Genomic DNA, 19,101 nt, shown 5'->3' with positions numbered 1-19,101 from the left:
GCCGCCCATAGCAACCATATAAATATTCACATTAATCAGGTGAGATGACAATATCTCAATAATTATTTGACCCAGAAGAGCAATTAAGGTGTGTAACTTCGCTAAATCAAGGCTGTTTGATTAAATGATGTGATATCATGGTTGTCTGAAGTCGAAGTCACACCAAACCAGATGGCAGCCATAGCAACCACTATTAACCAAGTAAAATGTCATCAATTAGAACCTCTGTAACATAGAGGCTGGATTAATGCCGCCAAAATATGTTTTTCACTAAAAAAAATGGGTTAGAGTGTTATTGAAACAGCATTATAAGCAATAAATATTCAAAATAATCGATGAAAAATGGCTTTGAGGGTTATAGCAGAAACATTTCTCCCTAAATGATGTTGCTAATATGTTTTTAATCCAAAATGGCGCCGATTATGAGGTCCAAAATGGCCTTCAAAATACATTTTTTCACTCAAAAATAGGTTAGAGTGGCATTAAAACAGCATTTAACACATTAAATATTCAAACTTATCAATGGTAAATGGCTTTGAAGGTTACAGCAGAAACATTTCTCCCCAATTGTGTTGTTAACATGTTTCAAATCCAAAATGGTGCCGATTATGAGGTCAAAAATGGCCACCAAAATACTTTTTTTCACTCAAAAATGGGTTAGAGTGGCATTAAAACAGCATTATAAACATTAAATATTCAAAATAATCAATGAAAAATGGCTTTGAGGGTTATAGAAGAAACATGTCTCCCCAAATTATGTTGCTTATATGTTTTAAATCCAAAATGGCGCCGATATTATGAGGTCCAAAATGGCCTCCAAAATACATTTTTTCACTCGAAAAATGGGTTAGAGTGGCATTAAAATAACATTTAACACATTAAATATTAAAACTTATCAATGGTAAATGGCTTTAGAGGGTTACAGCAGAAACATTTTCCCCCAAATTATGTTGTTAACATGTTTCAAATCCAAAATGGTGTCCATTATGAGGTCCAAAATGGCCGCAAAAATACATTTTAAGCAGCCATAAGTAGTATTAAAACAGCATTGAACACATTAAATATTCAAAATAATCAATGGTAAACCGTTTTAGGGATTACAACAGAAACATTTTGTACCAAACAATAGGTTGTAAAACATGTTTTAAATCCAAAATGGTGCCAAAAATGAAAACCAAAATGACCGCTAAAGTATTTTTTTCATACTAAAGGCGACATTAAAACAGCATTAAAAGCTGAGAAAAAATGTATTTGGCCGCTATTTTGGGCTTCACTTTGGGCGCCATTTTGAATTTGACACCTGTGAATGACACATTTTGGTTACAAATGTCTATCTGTAGCCCTCAATGCCATTTACCATTGATAAGTTTGAATATTTAATGTGTTAAATGCTGTTTTAATGCCACTCTAACCCATTTGTTGAGTGAAAAATGTATTTTGGAGGCCATTTTGGACCTCATAATCGGCGCCATTTTGGATTTAAAACATATTAGCAACATAATTTGGGGAGACATGTTTCTTCTATAACCCTCAAAGCCATTTTTCATTGATTATTTTGAATATTTAATGTTTATAATGCTGTTTTAATGCCACTCTAACCCATTTTTGAGTGAAAAAAGTATTTTGGTGGCCATTTTTGACCTCATAATCGGCACCATTTTGGATTTGAAACATGTTAACAACACAATTGGGGAGAAATGTTTCTGCTGTAACCTTCAAAGCCATTTACCATTGATAAGTTTGAATATTTAATGTGTTAAATGCTGTTTTAATGCCACTCTAACCCATTTTTGAGTGAAAAATGTATTTTGAAGGCCATTTTGGACCTCATAATCGGCGCCATTTTGGATTAAAAACATATTAGCAACATAATTTGGGGAGACATGTTTCTTTTATAACCCTCAAAGCCATTTTTCATTGATTATTTTGAATATTTAATGCTTATAATGCTGTTTCAATGACACTCTAACCCATTTTTTATAGTGAAAAATGTATTTTGGAGGCCATTTTGGACCTCATAATCGGCGCCATTTTGGATTTAAAACATATTAGCAACATAATTTGGGGAGACATGTTTCTTCTATAACCCTCAAAGCCATTTTTCATTGATTATTTTGAATATTTAATGTTTATAATGCTGTTTTAATGCCACTCTAACCCATTTTTGAGTGAAAAAAGTATTTTGGTGGCCATTTTTGACCTCATAATCGGCACCATTTTGGATTTGAAACATGTTAACAACACAATTTGGGGAGAAATGTTTCTGCTGTAACCCTCAAAGTCATTTACCATTGATAAGTTTGATATTAATGTGTTAAATGCTGTTTTAATGCCACTCTAACCCATTTTATGAGTGAAAAAAATGTATTTTGAAGGCCATTTTGGACCTCATAATCGGCGCCATTTTGGATTAAAAACATATTAGCAACATAATTTGGGGAGACATGTTTCTTCTATAACCCTCAAAGCCATTTTTCATTGATTATTTTGAATATTTAATGCTTATAATGCTGTTTCAATGACACTCTAACCCATTTTTATAGTGAAAAATGTATTTTGGAGGCCATTTTGGACCTCATAATCGGCGCCATTTTGGATTTAAAACATATTAGCAACATAATTTGGGGAGACATGTTTCTTCTATAACCCTCAAAGCCATTTTTCATTGATTATTTTGAATATTTAATGTTTATAATGCTGTTTTAATGCCACTCTAACCCATTTTTGAGTGAAAAAAGTATTTTGGTGGCCATTTTTGACCTCATAATCGGCACCATTTTGGATTTGAAACATGTTAACAACACAATTGGGGAGAAATGTTTCTGCTGTAACCTTCAAAGCCATTTACCATTGATAAGTTTGAATATTTAATGTGTTAAATGCTGTTTTAATGCCACTCTAACCCATTTTTTGAGTGAAAAAATGTATTTTGAAGGCCATTTTGGACCTCATAATCGGCGCCATTTTGGATTAAAAACATATTAGCAACATCATTTAGGGAGAAATGTTTCTGCTATAACCCTCAAAGCCATTTTTCATCGATTATTTTGAATATTTATTGCTTATAATGCTGTTTCAATGACACTCTAACCCATTTTTTAAGTGAAAAAACATATTTTGGCGGCATTAATCCAGCCTCTATGTTACAGAGGTTCTAATTGATGATATTTTACTTGGTTACTAGTGGTTGCTATGGCTGCCATCTGGTTTGGTGTGACTTCGACTTCAGACAACCATGATATCACATCATTTAATCAAACAGCCTTGATTTAGCGAAGTTACACACCTTAATTGCTCTTCTGGGTCAAATAATTATTGAGATATTGTCATCTCACCTGGTTAATGTGAATATTTATATGGTTGCTATGGGCGGCCATCTTAGATTGTGGGTGTCCTAGACCCGGGGGTCCTAGACATCAGACAACCATGACACCCTCTTCATTCAATTAGACAGTCTTGATTTCATAGGGATAGAGACCTAAATGGCCCTTGCAGGTCAAGCAGATTCCGAATTATTATCATTTCATCTGGCTAATATGATGATTATCTGGTTGCTATGGGCGGCCATCTTGAATTTCAGGTGTCCTAGACCTCGGACAACCATGAAACCCCTTTATTCAATCAGAAAGCCTTGATTTAGTGGGGATAGACACCTTAATGACCCTTGTAGGTCAAGCAGATTCCGAATTATTGTCATTTCATCTTGGCGAATATGATGATTATGGTTGCTACGGGCGGCCATCTTGGATTTCAGGTGTCCTAGACCTCGAACAACCATGAAACCCCCTTCATTCAATCAGACAGCCTTGATTTAGTGGGGCTAGACACCTCAATCACCCCTCTAGGTCAAATAGTTTCAGAGTTATTGTCATTATACCTGGTTCATAAGTACATTTTGGCGGCCATTTTGAAAAACGGCCATATACAGAGTTTGCCCGGGTTTGGAATTTTCCACCTAGTAGAATTTGAAAGACCTATGCATACCCTACTCGAATCAACATTCAAACTTTCTTCTTGAAAAATTGTATACGGGTCTGTAGGACAGGGCCAGGACTATTACCAAACGTAGGTATCGGACGTACGTTGATCTATTCAAAACCACTCTCCTGTATCGAAGCGAGGTCACGTATTATGATTTTCCACGTGCAAAATAAACGCAGATACATCGTTGAAAATGCACAAAATTTGTCCATTTCACAATATGTTAAAGACAGTCAATGATAATGAACATACGAAGGAAAGTCTAATTACTATTATGATCCTTTTGTTTGTAACAAATCATTATAATAAAGGTACAGCGATGTGTTGAAAATCGACTAAATTTATACGCGATGTCCATACGCAGAGATTGCCCATTGAAATGCGTGTGATACTTTGCGTATGACATTGTGATTTCCCATTTTGCATTCCAACGTAATATAAAACGCAGATGCTACGTTGAAATATACTGATTTTACCTCATGTCGATGTTCATGCAACGCGCCCAATTTTCAGGATGAAAAGGTCTCAAGTAAAGTCATGATATATGGATGTAGTGATCTTTAATCTACCAAAATATATGTTTTGGGCAACTATAATATTTGGGGAGCACAAAAATACAATTAAGTTTAAGCAGCATGTTAAGTCAAAATTGTTGGTCAAAATGAAAAGCGGGCTGTTTGAATTAGGCATAGACTCAGTAGCATGCGCTTACTGTTAATTTTTCAATCACTATGCCCTCTATCGACCTAGATTAGAATAGATCAGATTTATAGTCTTTATTCCAGCCGACTTGTTCTCCTTCGTGACGAATGAGCACAATCAAGTTTGGAACCGAGACTAGTAATATTTAACACCGTCTTAACGTACGTAAAAACGTACGTGAAAACGTACAGTCCACGTGCTGCGTTTGGAACATCGCAATCTCTCTAATAACTTGGTTCTCACGTAAATATCGATTCGTTGCTCTATTGCTCTTTTATTGACTCACCCTCTACCACCGTGATCGATCAAGTCTGCAAAAGAGTATTCATTGATCAGTAAGTACTGAGTCACCAATATCATTGGACAACCAAGTCTCAGTGATACAAAACACATCACTATAATTTTCATGTAAAAAAGATTAATCAATTTATGAGAGATCGGATGTTCAATGAGCAATTTTAAGTCACTTTTGTAACTAACAATTAAAATCAACAAAACACTCAACAAAAGGAAGTTCCTTAAGCCTCATTACAAGTTTATGAGAAACATAAAACATAAGAATTAAAAAAAAAATCATTGCTGTATTCCTGCACGAAAACACATCACATCTGTCTGTTTCTAACTCGTGCAGTACACGTATTTATTTATACAGTAAAATTTCTTATTATTTTCTGTATGTTTATCACCATGATCACTCCCGGGTGATCACTGCACTTTACTAGTCTTTCCAGCAGCCAATAAAAAACGCTTACAATAAAATATGCAAATTATATTCCTTATTAATGGGTAAAATGTTTGTCTAGTAGGTAACTGAATCAAAATTGCAAAGTTATCCGAACGGAACAGTCACGAAAGTGGCATAACGGAATACTCACAGGAAGTGGTGATTTGAATCAAACGCCAAGCAAGCACACATGTAGTCATGTTGGGACATACCTTGATATTACTTGGTATACTCACATTGATTCTACGTAATGCGTATGGGGCTACTGTCGGTAAGTAATTTGCCCGTCTGGGCATAGCGCCGATTAAGTGGTTGGATGTAGGTGGCTGTTCGTATCATCTCTAAATAAAAATTAGCGTGTTCATCTATTTTTATAGGTGAATTTTGTTTTAATCAGAATATCTTGCAAAAATATGACAATCAGTGGCATTTTTTGATTGTTTTGTTGATGCTCTGGTAATTATATGTGTCTGCACTTTAAAAAAAAACTATGGACAGTGAGCAATCCAGACAGACAAACGATCTTCACAATTCTATTAAATTCAAAACAGATTCCAGTAATTCCAACATTCCTTTCCTTGATATCGCCGTTCAAATATATTTAGATAACCTTTTAGAAGCAGATATTTTCTATAACGTTACCGATACACACCAATACCTGGACTTCAGATCATGTCATCCAAGACATGTCAAAACAAATATTCCTTTCAATTTAGCCAGAAGAATATGCACTATTGTTTCTAATGACAATGTTAAACACCAACGTCTTACAGAGTTGAAAAAAAAAATGCTTCTTGACAGACATTATCCAATTCAGGTGATTAATATTGGTATTGACAAAGCACGTAGAATTAATAGACAAGATCTCTTGTTTCCAAAATCCAAAAATGATAAAAACAAGAATATCTTAACTTTTGTTCACTCGTACATGTACAATCCTAATAACATTAATATAAGTAATGTAGTCAACAATTCTATTCATATGCTCAAAAAGAGTGAAAGAATGTCTAAAGTTCTTACTGATAACAAGCTAATAATGAGCAAACGCCAAACTCCAAATCTTAAAAAGTTACTAACCAGAGCCGCACTTAATAACAAAGATAATGGCGGAAGCACAATGTGTAAAGATAAACGCTGTGGGACGTGCGCGCACATTATTGAATGTTCCAACTTCACTTTCAAAATTATCCAATTCAGGTGATTAATATTGGTATTGACAAAGCACGTAGAATTAATAGACAAGATCTCTTGTTTCCAAAATCCAAAAATGATAAAAACAAGAATATCTTAACTTTTGTTCACTCGTACAATCCTAATAACATTAAGTCGTAAGTGTAGAAAGGGTATGCATTCACCGCTATATCGTGTTTTAAACTCACAAATGACCATAAGGCAATAAGAAAAATCCTCAAAACAGTACCTACCGGGAATCGAGCCCGGTCCGCTAGATTAACGTTCTAGCATGCTAACCACTACACCACGGGTACTTGGCATAGCAGGACTGTTATTTTATGAGGATAAGATGATGGAGGTAGCGCCGTAATATTGTTTTTTTGTGGAAACAGTCGAAGGTCGTGGTGGCGCTGCGGTGACAATTTAAATATATAAGTCGTAAGTGTAGAAAGGGTATGCATTCACCGCTATATCGAGTTTTAAACTCACAAATGACCATAAGGCCTATAAATAAGAAAAATCCTCAAAACAGTACCTGCCGGGAATCGAGCCCGGTCAGCTAGATTAACGTTCTAGCATGCTAACCACTACACCACGGGTACTTGGCATAGCAGGACTGTTATTTTATGAGGATAAGATGATGGAGGTAGCGCCGTAATAATTATTGTTTTTTGTGGAAACAGTCGAAGGTCGTGGTGGCGCTGCGGTGACAATTTAAATATATAAGTCGTAAGTGTAGAAAGGGTATGCATTCACCGCTATATCGAGTTTTAAACTCACAAATGACCATAAGGCCTATAAATAAGAAAAATCCTCAAAACAGTACCTGCCGGGAATCGAACCCGGTCCGCTAGATTAACGTTCTAGCATGCTAACCACTACACCACGGGTACTTGGCATAGCAGGACTGTTATTTTATGAGGATAAGATGATGGCAAGGTAGCGCCGTAATATTGTTTTTTGTGGAAACAGTCGAAGGTCGTCAAAAAAATTAAAGAAAAAAGTGCCCCTCTGACAAAAAAAAATGAAGAGAAAATCTGGAGGCAAAGGAAAAGAAAAAGGGCAAGGAGCCACTTTTCCACCAAAATTCAACCAGATCATGGGCTAAAATACAAGATTGTTGTGCGCTGCGCGCGCACATTGTCACAATGAAGCTCCTTTCATTCCAATCATGGGCAAAAAAGTGTCAAATACAAATATTTTGCGCGCTACGCGGGCCGGGCACATCGTTCAAGTTGGTGCTACAAGTAAAGCCTTTTTGGAAGCTCCAAGACAAATCATGTTCAGTTTCTCTAAAAACAAAAACGGTTATGTACCGGTATGTATGATGCAACTGCAATTTATTTTTCCTCTGTACCCTCAAAATTTTATTTTGCTACCCCTGACCAAGAAAGCTGGCTACGCCCCTGCATGTATGTACCGTCAGTGTGGTGTTTTTCCCGGTGATTTTCGAAGTTTTTGTTTGATTTTATCCCCGGGATTTTATCTATTCGTGCTTGATTGAAAAATAATTTATAGAAAATAATAATGATATAAAATTATGGTTTTAAAAAGAGTGGCAAGTTTTCCGTGATTTATAACACCAAATTCCGTGTTCAGATTCCGTGATACATTTCACAAATCAAAGTTAAATATAATTGTATGTCTACAAAAATCGGGGTGACACGGAAACCTTGCCACTTTAGTTTAAACAATCACAGTAAGTTATGGTACTCTGTATACGTTCTCCAGCATAGTAAATTACTGCCGACTAATCAGCGCCACTGGGATACCGTGTGCCCGGGACTACGGTGTACCATGAGGGCCAAATATTTTCCCAGAAAAAAATATTTATCCTAGAAAAAATATTTATCCCAGAAAAAATAATTTTCCCAGAAAAAATAATTTCCCAGAAAAAATAATTTTCCCAGAAAAAATTTATCTGAGAATAAATTTCCCAGAAAAAATATTTATCCCAGAAAAAATATATTTTTCCCAGAAAAAAAATATTTTTCCCAGAAAAAATATATTTTCCCCAAAAAAAAAATTTTTCCCAGAAAAAAATATTTTTCCCAGAAAAAAAAAAATTTTCCCAGAAAAAAACAATTCCCCCAAAAAATTTCCCACAAAAAAAAAAAAAAATTCTCAGAAAAAATATTTCACAAGAAAGGTTTAAATTGCAGTTTCAGATTTACAATGCAGGCCCATTTACTAACAAATCAAAATATATAGTGCTGTTTGTTGATTCTCACATTTGGCTTCGAGTGAATGACAATTGATTTTTCATTTCACTCTCGTGGCTGAACGAAACAAAATATGAAACTGCTATTTTCAGGATAGTACAAGGAGATATTACTTCCTAATATATATTTTTGGGAGGGAATATTTTGAACAATATAAATAAAAATCGTGGGTGATTCACAAAAAATTAAATTGGTATTTTTCAACGGGACACCCCCTCATTTTGTTCATTTTGGTAATAAAATTATACCTGCAAAATATGAAAAAAATTCAAAAAAGTTTAGGGGTGCTACCGGTCAATGAACTTTTGTACACAAAGTCAATGGGCCCATTCCATGTCAACTCCAGGGATGTGCACCGCAGCACCTCTTCAATATTTTTCTTTTTCTGTGTGGTGGTAGATATTGATGAGAAAGTAAATCCTGAAAATTTGAGCTTCATACTCCATTTCGTTTTGCCGTGGCATCAATTTGAAATTTAGGGGGGTCAGCATGAAAAATGTGTCGTAACGCGAAAGACGACGTTTGGAGGTCCATTAATGTATAAAGGGAACCCTTTAATATCTTTGAGAAAGTATGTCCAAGAACATATTTTCAACATACCTTCAAATCTGATGGTGGGGCAAACTTGTAACTCCTTTGGTTTTAAAAGATCATAATGCCCTCAAAAAAAAAGTGGTTTTCCAACCAGGACCAACTTTGATCTCAGAACTCCAAAAGTAAAAATAATTTTAGCGTCAATTTTTTGGCCAGTCAGAGCCCTGGATAAGAGTAATGGACATCCTATCCAATATTGAGCATATTAGAATACATTTAGCTGAGATATTACCCATGGAAAACCACTTTTTTTACATTTTGACCCCCCTAAAGTTGGTCCTGGTTGGACGAAGTTGCATTTTGAGGGCCCTATATCTTTTAAAGTAAAGGAGTTACAAGTTTTCTCAGACTGATAGCAGATTTGAATTCTACACCAAAAAGTACCCCAGAATACATACTTTTCACAGTTTTAAAGGGTTCCCTTTGTACATTTATGAACCTCAAACATCATCTTTCGCGTTGCGACACATTTTTTACGCTGACCCCCTAAATTTCAAATTGATGCCACGGGAAAACGAAATGGAATATGAAGCTCAAATTTTCAGGATTTTACTTTCTCATCAATATCTACCACCACACAGAAAAAAAAGAAAAAAAATTGAAGAGGTGCTGCGGTGCACATCCCTGAGTTGACATGGAATGGGCCAATGGGATTTTTGGTCAAAAATTTCAAACGCTTATTTCAGGGCCTAAAAAGTCTACCAGGCTTGCAAAACTGAAGTAAATGTTCAATGATATACCTAACTTTGTGAAAACATGGGTTTTTACCAAATTAAAGTTCATAGTTGACTGTAATAATAAAAAATGTTTCAAAAGTGACAGAGGGAGTGTATCCCCTGGAATCCCACCAGGCACCCCAAATTTATACCTTATTGAACTGAACTGTTGATAAAAAAAAAGATTAAAATCCTTCACATATTAGTTTACCCCAATGGTGATACCAGCTTTTGAAATCTTATGTAATAGTAACTATCAAAATCCATACATCTGTATCAGGGGTGGTCATTATGGCAATACCTGATGAAGATTTGTATTGTTTGAATTGAATGACCACAGGAAGGATTAGATTCACCATGGTTGAAAAGAAATGTATATAAATTGGGGTCACAACATTGGATAGTGGCCAGTTCAAAACTACACCTTGTGCAAGGTACTTGTGACAAGAGCTAGAGTGGCTAAGACACATTTACTACTGGATTACACATTAAACATTACACTACACTTACATAAAATTACAAACAAAACAAGACAAAAACAAAACATAACAGAACAAAAACAAAACAAAACAAAACAACACATAATCATGATCAAGTAAAAACAAAACAAAGCAAAAACAAACAAAGAAACAAAACAAAAAAAAAAAACATTTAAAAAAAGAAGAAAGAACTAGAGCCCCATAAACACAACTTTATACTAGCCAAGTACCATAATATTTGGGCTGTTCCAGCAACTGCCTTGCCCCAAATGTAACAGTTTTCACAAAAATGCAATTTTCTGGAAAGCGGGTTAACATTTTTACAATTTTCTTTAGCATTTATTTTAAGGACATTACTCACACTATGATCAAATATTTTTGGCACAATCAGGGAAAATTAACATGGCTTTTTTGTGTTGTAAAGAAAATGGCTCATAAATCCCATTGACTTTGTGTACAAAAGTTCATTGACCGGTAGCACCCCCTAAACTTTTTTGAATTTTTTTCATATTTTGCAGGTATGATTTTATTATCAAAATGAACAAAATGAGGGGGTGTCCCGTTGAAAATACCAATTTCATTTTTTGTGAATCACCCTAATGTACAAGGTCAGCCAACATCTATCAACTATACAAAATTTTGTGGGATAAATAAATTTTGCGGGGAAATTATTTTTTTGGGGAAATTATCGCGTATCGTACGACGAGGGCCATTCAGGGCGCATTATACCGAATCACTGCGCGAAAGGTGCAATGGTGATGAGTGATGGCTACTGGAGACAACGTGGTGTCCTTGTGGACCATGTTCTTCGTGAGGTCGGCATGTTCTGATTTAAATGAAAGATGCTAACCTGTTAATGACTAAAATAGATTTGAAATTATAGGCCTACAAATCGATTTTCCCTGTTTATAGTGACGTAAAAAGTCCGGATAGGCATATAATAGCCTATAAGCCTATAATAGGCCTGATTTATTAAAGAAAAAAAGCAAGTTTCTGGGATAATTATTTTTGTGGGATAAATATTTTTTTCTGGGAAAATTATTTTTTCTGGGATAAATATTTTTTCTAGGATAAATATTTTTTGTGGGATAAATATTTTTCTGGGATAAATATTTTTTCTAGGATAAATATTTTTTGTGGGATAAATATTTTCTGGGATAAATATTTTTCTGGGATAAATATTTTTTTCTGGGGGTATTTTTTTTTTCTGGGAAAAATATTTTTATTTCTGGGAAAAATTTTTTTATTTCTGGGAAAAATATTTTTTTCTGGGAAAATATTGGCCCTCATGGCACACCGTACGGGACCGTGTGTTGTTGTACCGATAGTGTCTGTGTTGGAACACGTACGCCGGGCACGTACGATATCGTACACTTGGTGGTAAGTTAATATGACTATCAACAAGAAATGCCAATGCCAACACCCGGGATTCAACATCAATGTGTACGCCATGTATATATTCTCAAGTTGCTTAATTCACTTCATACACAACTTAAAGGAGGATTTCGTGATCCTAGCATCCTCTTTTATGACATTTTCAGTAGATATCCACGAAAAAAGCTTATTTCCAAAATTTCAGTTGATTCCGATTTTGCGTTTGCGAGTTTTGCATGATTATGTGTATTACACTGCTCCATAGACAATGTGTTGTAACGAAATTCAAATTTGGCGATATTTTTGCTAAACGAATTAATCTGCAAGAAATATTTGGTACATAAACATTATGTAGCCAGAGGTATCCAGTGGTGTAAAAATCTCAACTTTTTTTGGGAAAAGTGGGGGATGAAGCATCACTTCAGGTCACTTCAGGTGGTATGTGAAATCAGTTGAATAACCTGAAGTGGTAAATGCGCACGACATTTACACGTCTAAGCGACATGTATGCGTCAAGTTGCTGAATTTACTTTATAAACCACTTGAAGTGATCAACTTAGAATAAAACACCACCTCAGGTGGTACGATAAAGCAGTTTAGCAACCTTAAGTGGTAAGTGTGTACGATATGTATACCAGTCAATATGCACAACATCTACACGTCTGAAAGCGTATAGCCTGCAGCATGTTGATTTTTCAAACGTTTCATGCCCCACCGGTAAAGCCCATTCCTTAAATAAAGTTGTTTTATAAAGTTATCATTGAGGAATGTTTGATATTCATGCATGGTATTCCTTTTCAATCTTTGAAGTAGCCAAACCTTCTCCATGGACAGAGTGAAAAATGGGTACATTTCTTTAAAAGAGCATATCTTCATAAGTGGTGAGCCGATTGATATAATTGTTTCGGTTTATTAAGGCTAACAACTCAAGGTTTCTTTACATGCCTTTACATATATTTGATCAACTTTTCAGAAATAGGAGAAAAAGAGGGCGCAATGAGGGGCCTCTGTTTTTTGGGCATCCTGTATATTCATTCATTCATTCATTTATTAACATAATTTGATATTAACTTCAATATTATCGCCATAAACAGCTCCTATGTATATGTGTGTGGATCCAACGGATTTCTCGATGGAGACAGCACCCACAGCAGGGACACCACCAGTTTGTGAGTTCTCAGAGGGTGCCGGGTTTGCTGTTTTATCTATCACAGTGTCACAGGATGATGATACTACTACTCCCGCTGATGATACGTTTTTATCACAAGGTAAGATACATTGTTATTATTATGTATAATTATCATTCTTACTATTAAAGGGGGGTGGGGGTAACCCAATCCGTTTAGGATATGGATTGTCTTCAAACTTACATACAATTTCAAATATTGTCCCCTTTATGTATCTATGTGAGAAAACGAGAACACTTTCAGCGTAAAGGTGAATTATTAGCACAATTAGCAAGCCAATACGTTGGTACGCATGAATTGTGGTCCCGCATCCAGAAACAAAACTCCCGTCGAGTGCTTCGCCATACCACTACGCTCATCAATCTTGTGACAAAATATGTCATTCTTTTTATTTTAATTTGACCCTGATACATTTCCTTTTAATTTTGTATATTATCATCACGTACATTTTAAACTTATCTTTTATTTTAGGATTTGTTTTAATGAAAAAAACGGTTTTTTTTTATATTTCTAATTAATTAATTAATTAATTAATTAATTAATTAATTAATTAATTAATTAATTAATTAATTAATTAATTAATTATTAATTAATTAATTAATTAATTAATTAATTAATTAATTTTATAGCGGGGAAAATTTTTTCTCATATTTTTTTCATATTCCTTGTATCATACTTAACAAGATAAGGTCTTGTTTTGTATTTATTTCATCCCTTATGTATTTCTTTATTTTTGTTTTAAGCGTTTATCATTATAGCGCCTTCATTATTTCGGGTCTATTTCCGTTCGTGCGAATTGGTACGGGAGTAAAACGGCTCTTATTCACGGAATCATTTTTTCCTACCCAGAATGTCGAAGGTGGCTACCAGTATAGCCTGTTTGTTTCTTGATTTCTCCGAAAATACATCAAATTGGATCGTCAAATTTCAGGATGGTAATATAATCTATTAAATGATACCAAAAACTCATCAACAATGAGAAAAATCGGGGGGATGATGCTGTCGATCGGGTCACGGACCTTTAATATTAATATTATTATTATTATTATTATTATTACTATTATTATTATTATTATTATTATTATTATTATTATTATTATTATTATTATTATTATTATTATTATTATTATTATTATATTATATATTATATTATAACGCAAAATGCAAGCTGGAATATTTTGCGTCATATTTGCATTGTAAAGCTCAACTAAGTACTGACCAAAACAGGAGTTGTGCGCATAACATGTGACAGGCTTATCACCGTTATAGTCCTACATAGGAGGACTAATAATAATAATAATAATAATAATAATAATAATAATAATAATAATAATAATAATAATAATAATAATAATAATAATAATAATGTAAAATGCGACATGGAAAAGCATTGGCATGATCGACGGGAATTAAACTTATATGGTAATTAGTTATGTTATTTGCGACGGCGTGTAAAACTTATTTCATTATCAGGATATAAAGGATTGATAAAAAACTACACCTATCCTAACATTACAAAATATTTTTGCACAACTTCACATACACACCCAAACTTGTTCCATTTAGGGTAGTCACATTAAGAAAAAAAGGGTTAACCCACCACTAATTGCAACAGAATCCATTTAACCACCATTCATTTCAGAAAGGCATTATAACACATCAAAAGTCCCCGAAAATCCAAGTAGTGGAACAGTGCCTAATTTGCATAAATCCAAAATGGCTGCTTATGCAGGGGGTTGAAATTTCAAAGTTGGTCAATGTATGGCTCGCATACCAATGTATGGCTCACATCATAAGGATTCCGAATAAGTAGTTTGATCAGTCTCCGACGTACAGTTCTTGAGTTACAGGCAAAAGGTCAAAGTCAAATGTTAGGGTCCACAGGCATTTGCAATTGAAATATGTTCCAATTTTAATCCAATTGGTCTCAAATTGTTCCTTTGACAAAAATAAATCAAAATGTTAACAGTTGCATTGTTTTGGATGTACTGTTTCACAGGTAAAATCACAAAATAGGTCAAGGTCAACATGGCTCAATGGAATGTGATTTTCTTTGTCATGTTACCAAAGGTAACAAACCACCTGAGATATGGCAAGCTATTCTTTTTTAAATGTTTTTGCAAGTGGAGCAATATGAGACCATTTTTTTTATCAAAATCAGAGAAACAATATTTGACCCTGTGGAATCCATATTTTGACATTTGACCTTCCCCCATATAACTCAAGAAATGTACATCAGAGATAGGTGAAACTTTACTTTTTCTGAGTCCTAACGACGAGAGGAATACATTAGTATGATGTTTAACATGAATAGAACAAATTTGATCTTCTTTTTCATGTTACCAAGGTAACAAACCACCTGAGATATGGCAAGCTATTCTTGTTTTAAATGTTTTGGTAAGCGGAGCAATATAAGACCATTTTTTATCAAAATCAGAGAATATTTCAATTTGTGTCCCCTGTGGAATCCAAATTTTGACATTTGACCTTTCCCTCTATAACTCAAGAAATGTTTATCAGAGATAGGTCAAACGATATTTTTTTCTGAGTCCTTACGACGAGAGGAATACATTAGTAAGATTTTTAACATGATTAGATCAAATTTGAAATTTCACTTCCGCATAAGAGGCCATTTTGGATTTATGCAAATTAGGCACTGTTCCACTACTTGGATTTTCGGGGACATGATGATGTGTGAGTCTTTGGGAGATTTTGTTGCAATTAGTGGTGAGTGATTTTTTAATTTGCCTGGCCTATTTTCAAAATACTCCAAACTGCTGTAGGCCTATTCAGAATTTTACATTAGGTAGATGCGCTAGCATTAGCTTTGGATATTTAATTATTTTATTTGGTTTTTTTTTTACCCGACTTACCCGGTTGAAAAATCAATAAAATAATCACATGTCCAAACCTAACGTTAAATAGGACGCCTCCGCCCATCATCATTATGCCTCCCAGGTCTGGTATTCATTTTCTTAAAATGCCACGTGAATAGTGAATTGGAAAATGAAAAGTAGCATCTCCTCGGATAGATTTCTTATAAAATGCTTTCTGATATGTAAGGATCCCTCTTGCCGGGCCTCTTGGTAAATAAATTGAAAGGGGGTTTCCATACTGCAGAAAAAAATTAAACAAAACTGCCAAGTTCTATGTTGAAAGGGGTTTTTCACACTACAGAAAAAGATACAAAACGGCCAAGTTTTTCAGATTCTAGAGTGGCTCAAATAATCATGGGTCAAAAATAAAGAGCTGTACTCGGCAAACAATAATTCTGTTCCGGTAAACCACTATTCGACAGTATCTCATGCGCGGTTCCAAAAAGTTTACAGCCCTGAGGAAGATTTTTATTTATATCATTGTAATCTAGGGTTAGGGGTTCATTCATGAAAACCACGCTTTACCAGAACATTTTAGGATTATTATTCATCCAAATAATTACAAAAATAAAATATTAGCATTAAAAAACCATTACAGCATTATTAAAAACATATTTCTCTATAACCGCAATCGTCACGCAGATCAGCCCGTCCTAAACACTAGGCCATCGTCGTTCTTTATGCACGGGTTCAGTCGACCAATCGTGCGTGCCGTTAGGTATACGTATGTAGGCATATAATAGAGAGCTTGCGGAATGAAGTTACTGGAACTTTAACGGCAACTTCAAAAATATCGATTCGACTTCTTGCTCAACTTCACTTCAACGCGAACGTCAGATTGGTTTCTGTACCAACAGCATCTTGTTGTTTAAACTAGGGGAAGTGTATCAATGGGTGATCAAAAGAAGGGTATGTAAAAGCGACTGCATCAAATTTCTCCCTTTTGTTTGCTGAAGTGGTTTGTTGGTAACACTTATTACAATAGGCGCTTAGTTTGAATAAACATGGATTACATCTCTTGGCGATGACCAATGCAATGGGGATTAGGCCTATGTTATGAGCTATACGCTAATATTATACTTCTAAACATGTTCCAATTAAATATTCTTGTGATATGCCTATATTATTATAATAAAAGCTCAATTATTATTCCAGTAAACGTCAGCTTTGTCAATTTTATATTTCCATCAGGACACAAGCCCATTGTATCTGTTTGCTCTCCCTAGCCCCCCCCCACCACCATCACCACCTCTCCATATCATCCCCTCCCTCCATCTATTCATCTATCCTCACTTTCCCACTCCCCAGTGGCGTTGCCAGGAGTTTTCTTTTAGGAGGGCAAGGACTCCTCTTTGCATTCTGATCGAATTAAATATATCTCCCCGAATGATCCTCATTTTGTTCTTTAAAAACTCCCAGAATTTTGAATTTCAACCAACATATTTCTGGATGCTCCTTTTCTGACATTCTTATTTTTTGTAACAAATAGGCCTCCTTTTTTAATAATGAATAATTTGGTTGACATACAATACCCATAGGCGCTAGGCCTATAATATGCGTATAATAGCGTGGCATGTTAGACCAGCTTTCTGCTGAATTGGGGTACATAATGTAGGCCTAAATGAATAAAATAATAATTAAATAAAATACCTGAACAGTACAAACATATTTGGTTATATAGAGGTGTAATTATAAGACACGCAACGTTGTAAAAAAAATGTTCACAGTAGCTGCAATTCGCAGAAGTTCACTACACTGCTGGGTCCCGTAAAATCAGTCCATTTACTGGAACTTAATCCCCTTGGCGTTGAAGTCAAGCCAAGAACTTGGTTCCGCAAGCTGATTTGGTGTACGTCATGAGCACACACAAATGTATATATCAAGTGTGACGTTTGGAACAAAATTTATTTTGATCTAATTCAATCAGTAATTTTTAGCATCTTGTGGCATGTTTTTTACCCAAACCAAATTAGATTTCCAATAATTGGTATATTAACTAGACAATACATAAGTGGTAATTATGTAGTCTATGAGGAAATATGCAAACCATTGTTTTAATTATGACGTATTTTCATCATAATTTACGGCACACTATAGATTCTGGCGTTAACTTTAACTTCAAGCGGCTTTAATGGCAGAGTGGTTTTGAATACATAATCCTCTATAATCCTCTAGACGTTAAAGTTAAAGTTAAAGTAACTTCATTTCGCAAGCTCTCTAATGACTGTAAATTATAGACCAAATACGGTCAGAAATGGGACTTTTGGACATTAAAAAGTCACTTCTATGTAAAAACTTGCACTCAATTGTTATTAATAATCTTTTTACTGATGTTATATAATATTTATTTTCTGAATAATTCAGATTTTTACGGAAGCATATTAGTGCCAAAAAAAAAAAAAAAAAAAAAATTAGAAATATTATTGCGAATATTCGCAATAATTATTGCGAATATTCGCAATGTTATTGCGAATATTCGCAAAGTTATTGCGAATATTCGCAATAATTATTGCGAATATTCGCAATGTTATTGCGAATATTCGCAATGTTATTGCGAATATTCGCAATGTTATTGCGAATATTCGCAATAATTATTGCGAATATTCGCAATAATTATTGCGAATATTCGCAATAATTATTGAGTATAAAACTATCGACAGTAGATAGCTGGTGCAAAGTGTGAACATACCACTATCTAGAGTAGATAGTGTGAGAGTAAAACCTTTCTAAAGTAGATAGCAAAGTATGAATAAAACTATCAACAGTAGATATCAGGTTATAAGTATGACAGTAGGCCTATATATAGCAGATATCAGTGTGTGGGAATAAAAGTATCTTCAGTAGATAGTAGGTGTGATAAAACTATCTAGAGTAGATAGCAAAGTGTGAGTATAAAAGTATATTCAGAAGATAGCAGGGTATGAGTGTAAAACGAGCTAAAGTAGATCGCAGGGTGTGCGTATAAAAGAATCTTAAGTAGATGACAAGGTGTCTGTGTAAATATATCTACAGTAGACAGCAAAGCATGAGTATAAAAATATGTAGAGTAGATAGCAGGGTGTGAGTACAAAAC

At 34.6% G+C, this 19,101-nt stretch overlaps 1 protein-coding gene across 1 annotated transcript in view; it reads left to right on the top strand.

Annotated features, from left to right (window-relative positions):
• The first annotated feature begins 5,523 nt into the window (after positions 1-5,523).
• The window catches only part of LOC140137948 (uncharacterized), a 90,816-nt gene continuing 77,238 nt past the window's right edge, over positions 5,524-19,101 (top strand). Inside the window, exons 1-2 of the mRNA XM_072159762.1 lie at positions 5,524-5,678; positions 13,060-13,233. Of these exons, the coding sequence (XP_072015863.1) occupies positions 5,606-5,678; positions 13,060-13,233 (247 nt within the window). The 5' untranslated portion in view covers positions 5,524-5,605. The remainder of the gene's footprint in view (positions 5,679-13,059; positions 13,234-19,101) is intronic.

The sequence above is a fragment of the Amphiura filiformis genome, chromosome 2 (assembly GCF_039555335.1).
Source record: "Amphiura filiformis chromosome 2, Afil_fr2py, whole genome shotgun sequence".
NCBI classification, from domain to species: Eukaryota; Metazoa; Echinodermata; class Ophiuroidea; order Amphilepidida; family Amphiuridae; genus Amphiura; species Amphiura filiformis.
The sequence above is the reverse complement of the archived record's forward strand: the minus strand, read 5'-3'. Positions and strand labels throughout refer to the sequence as shown.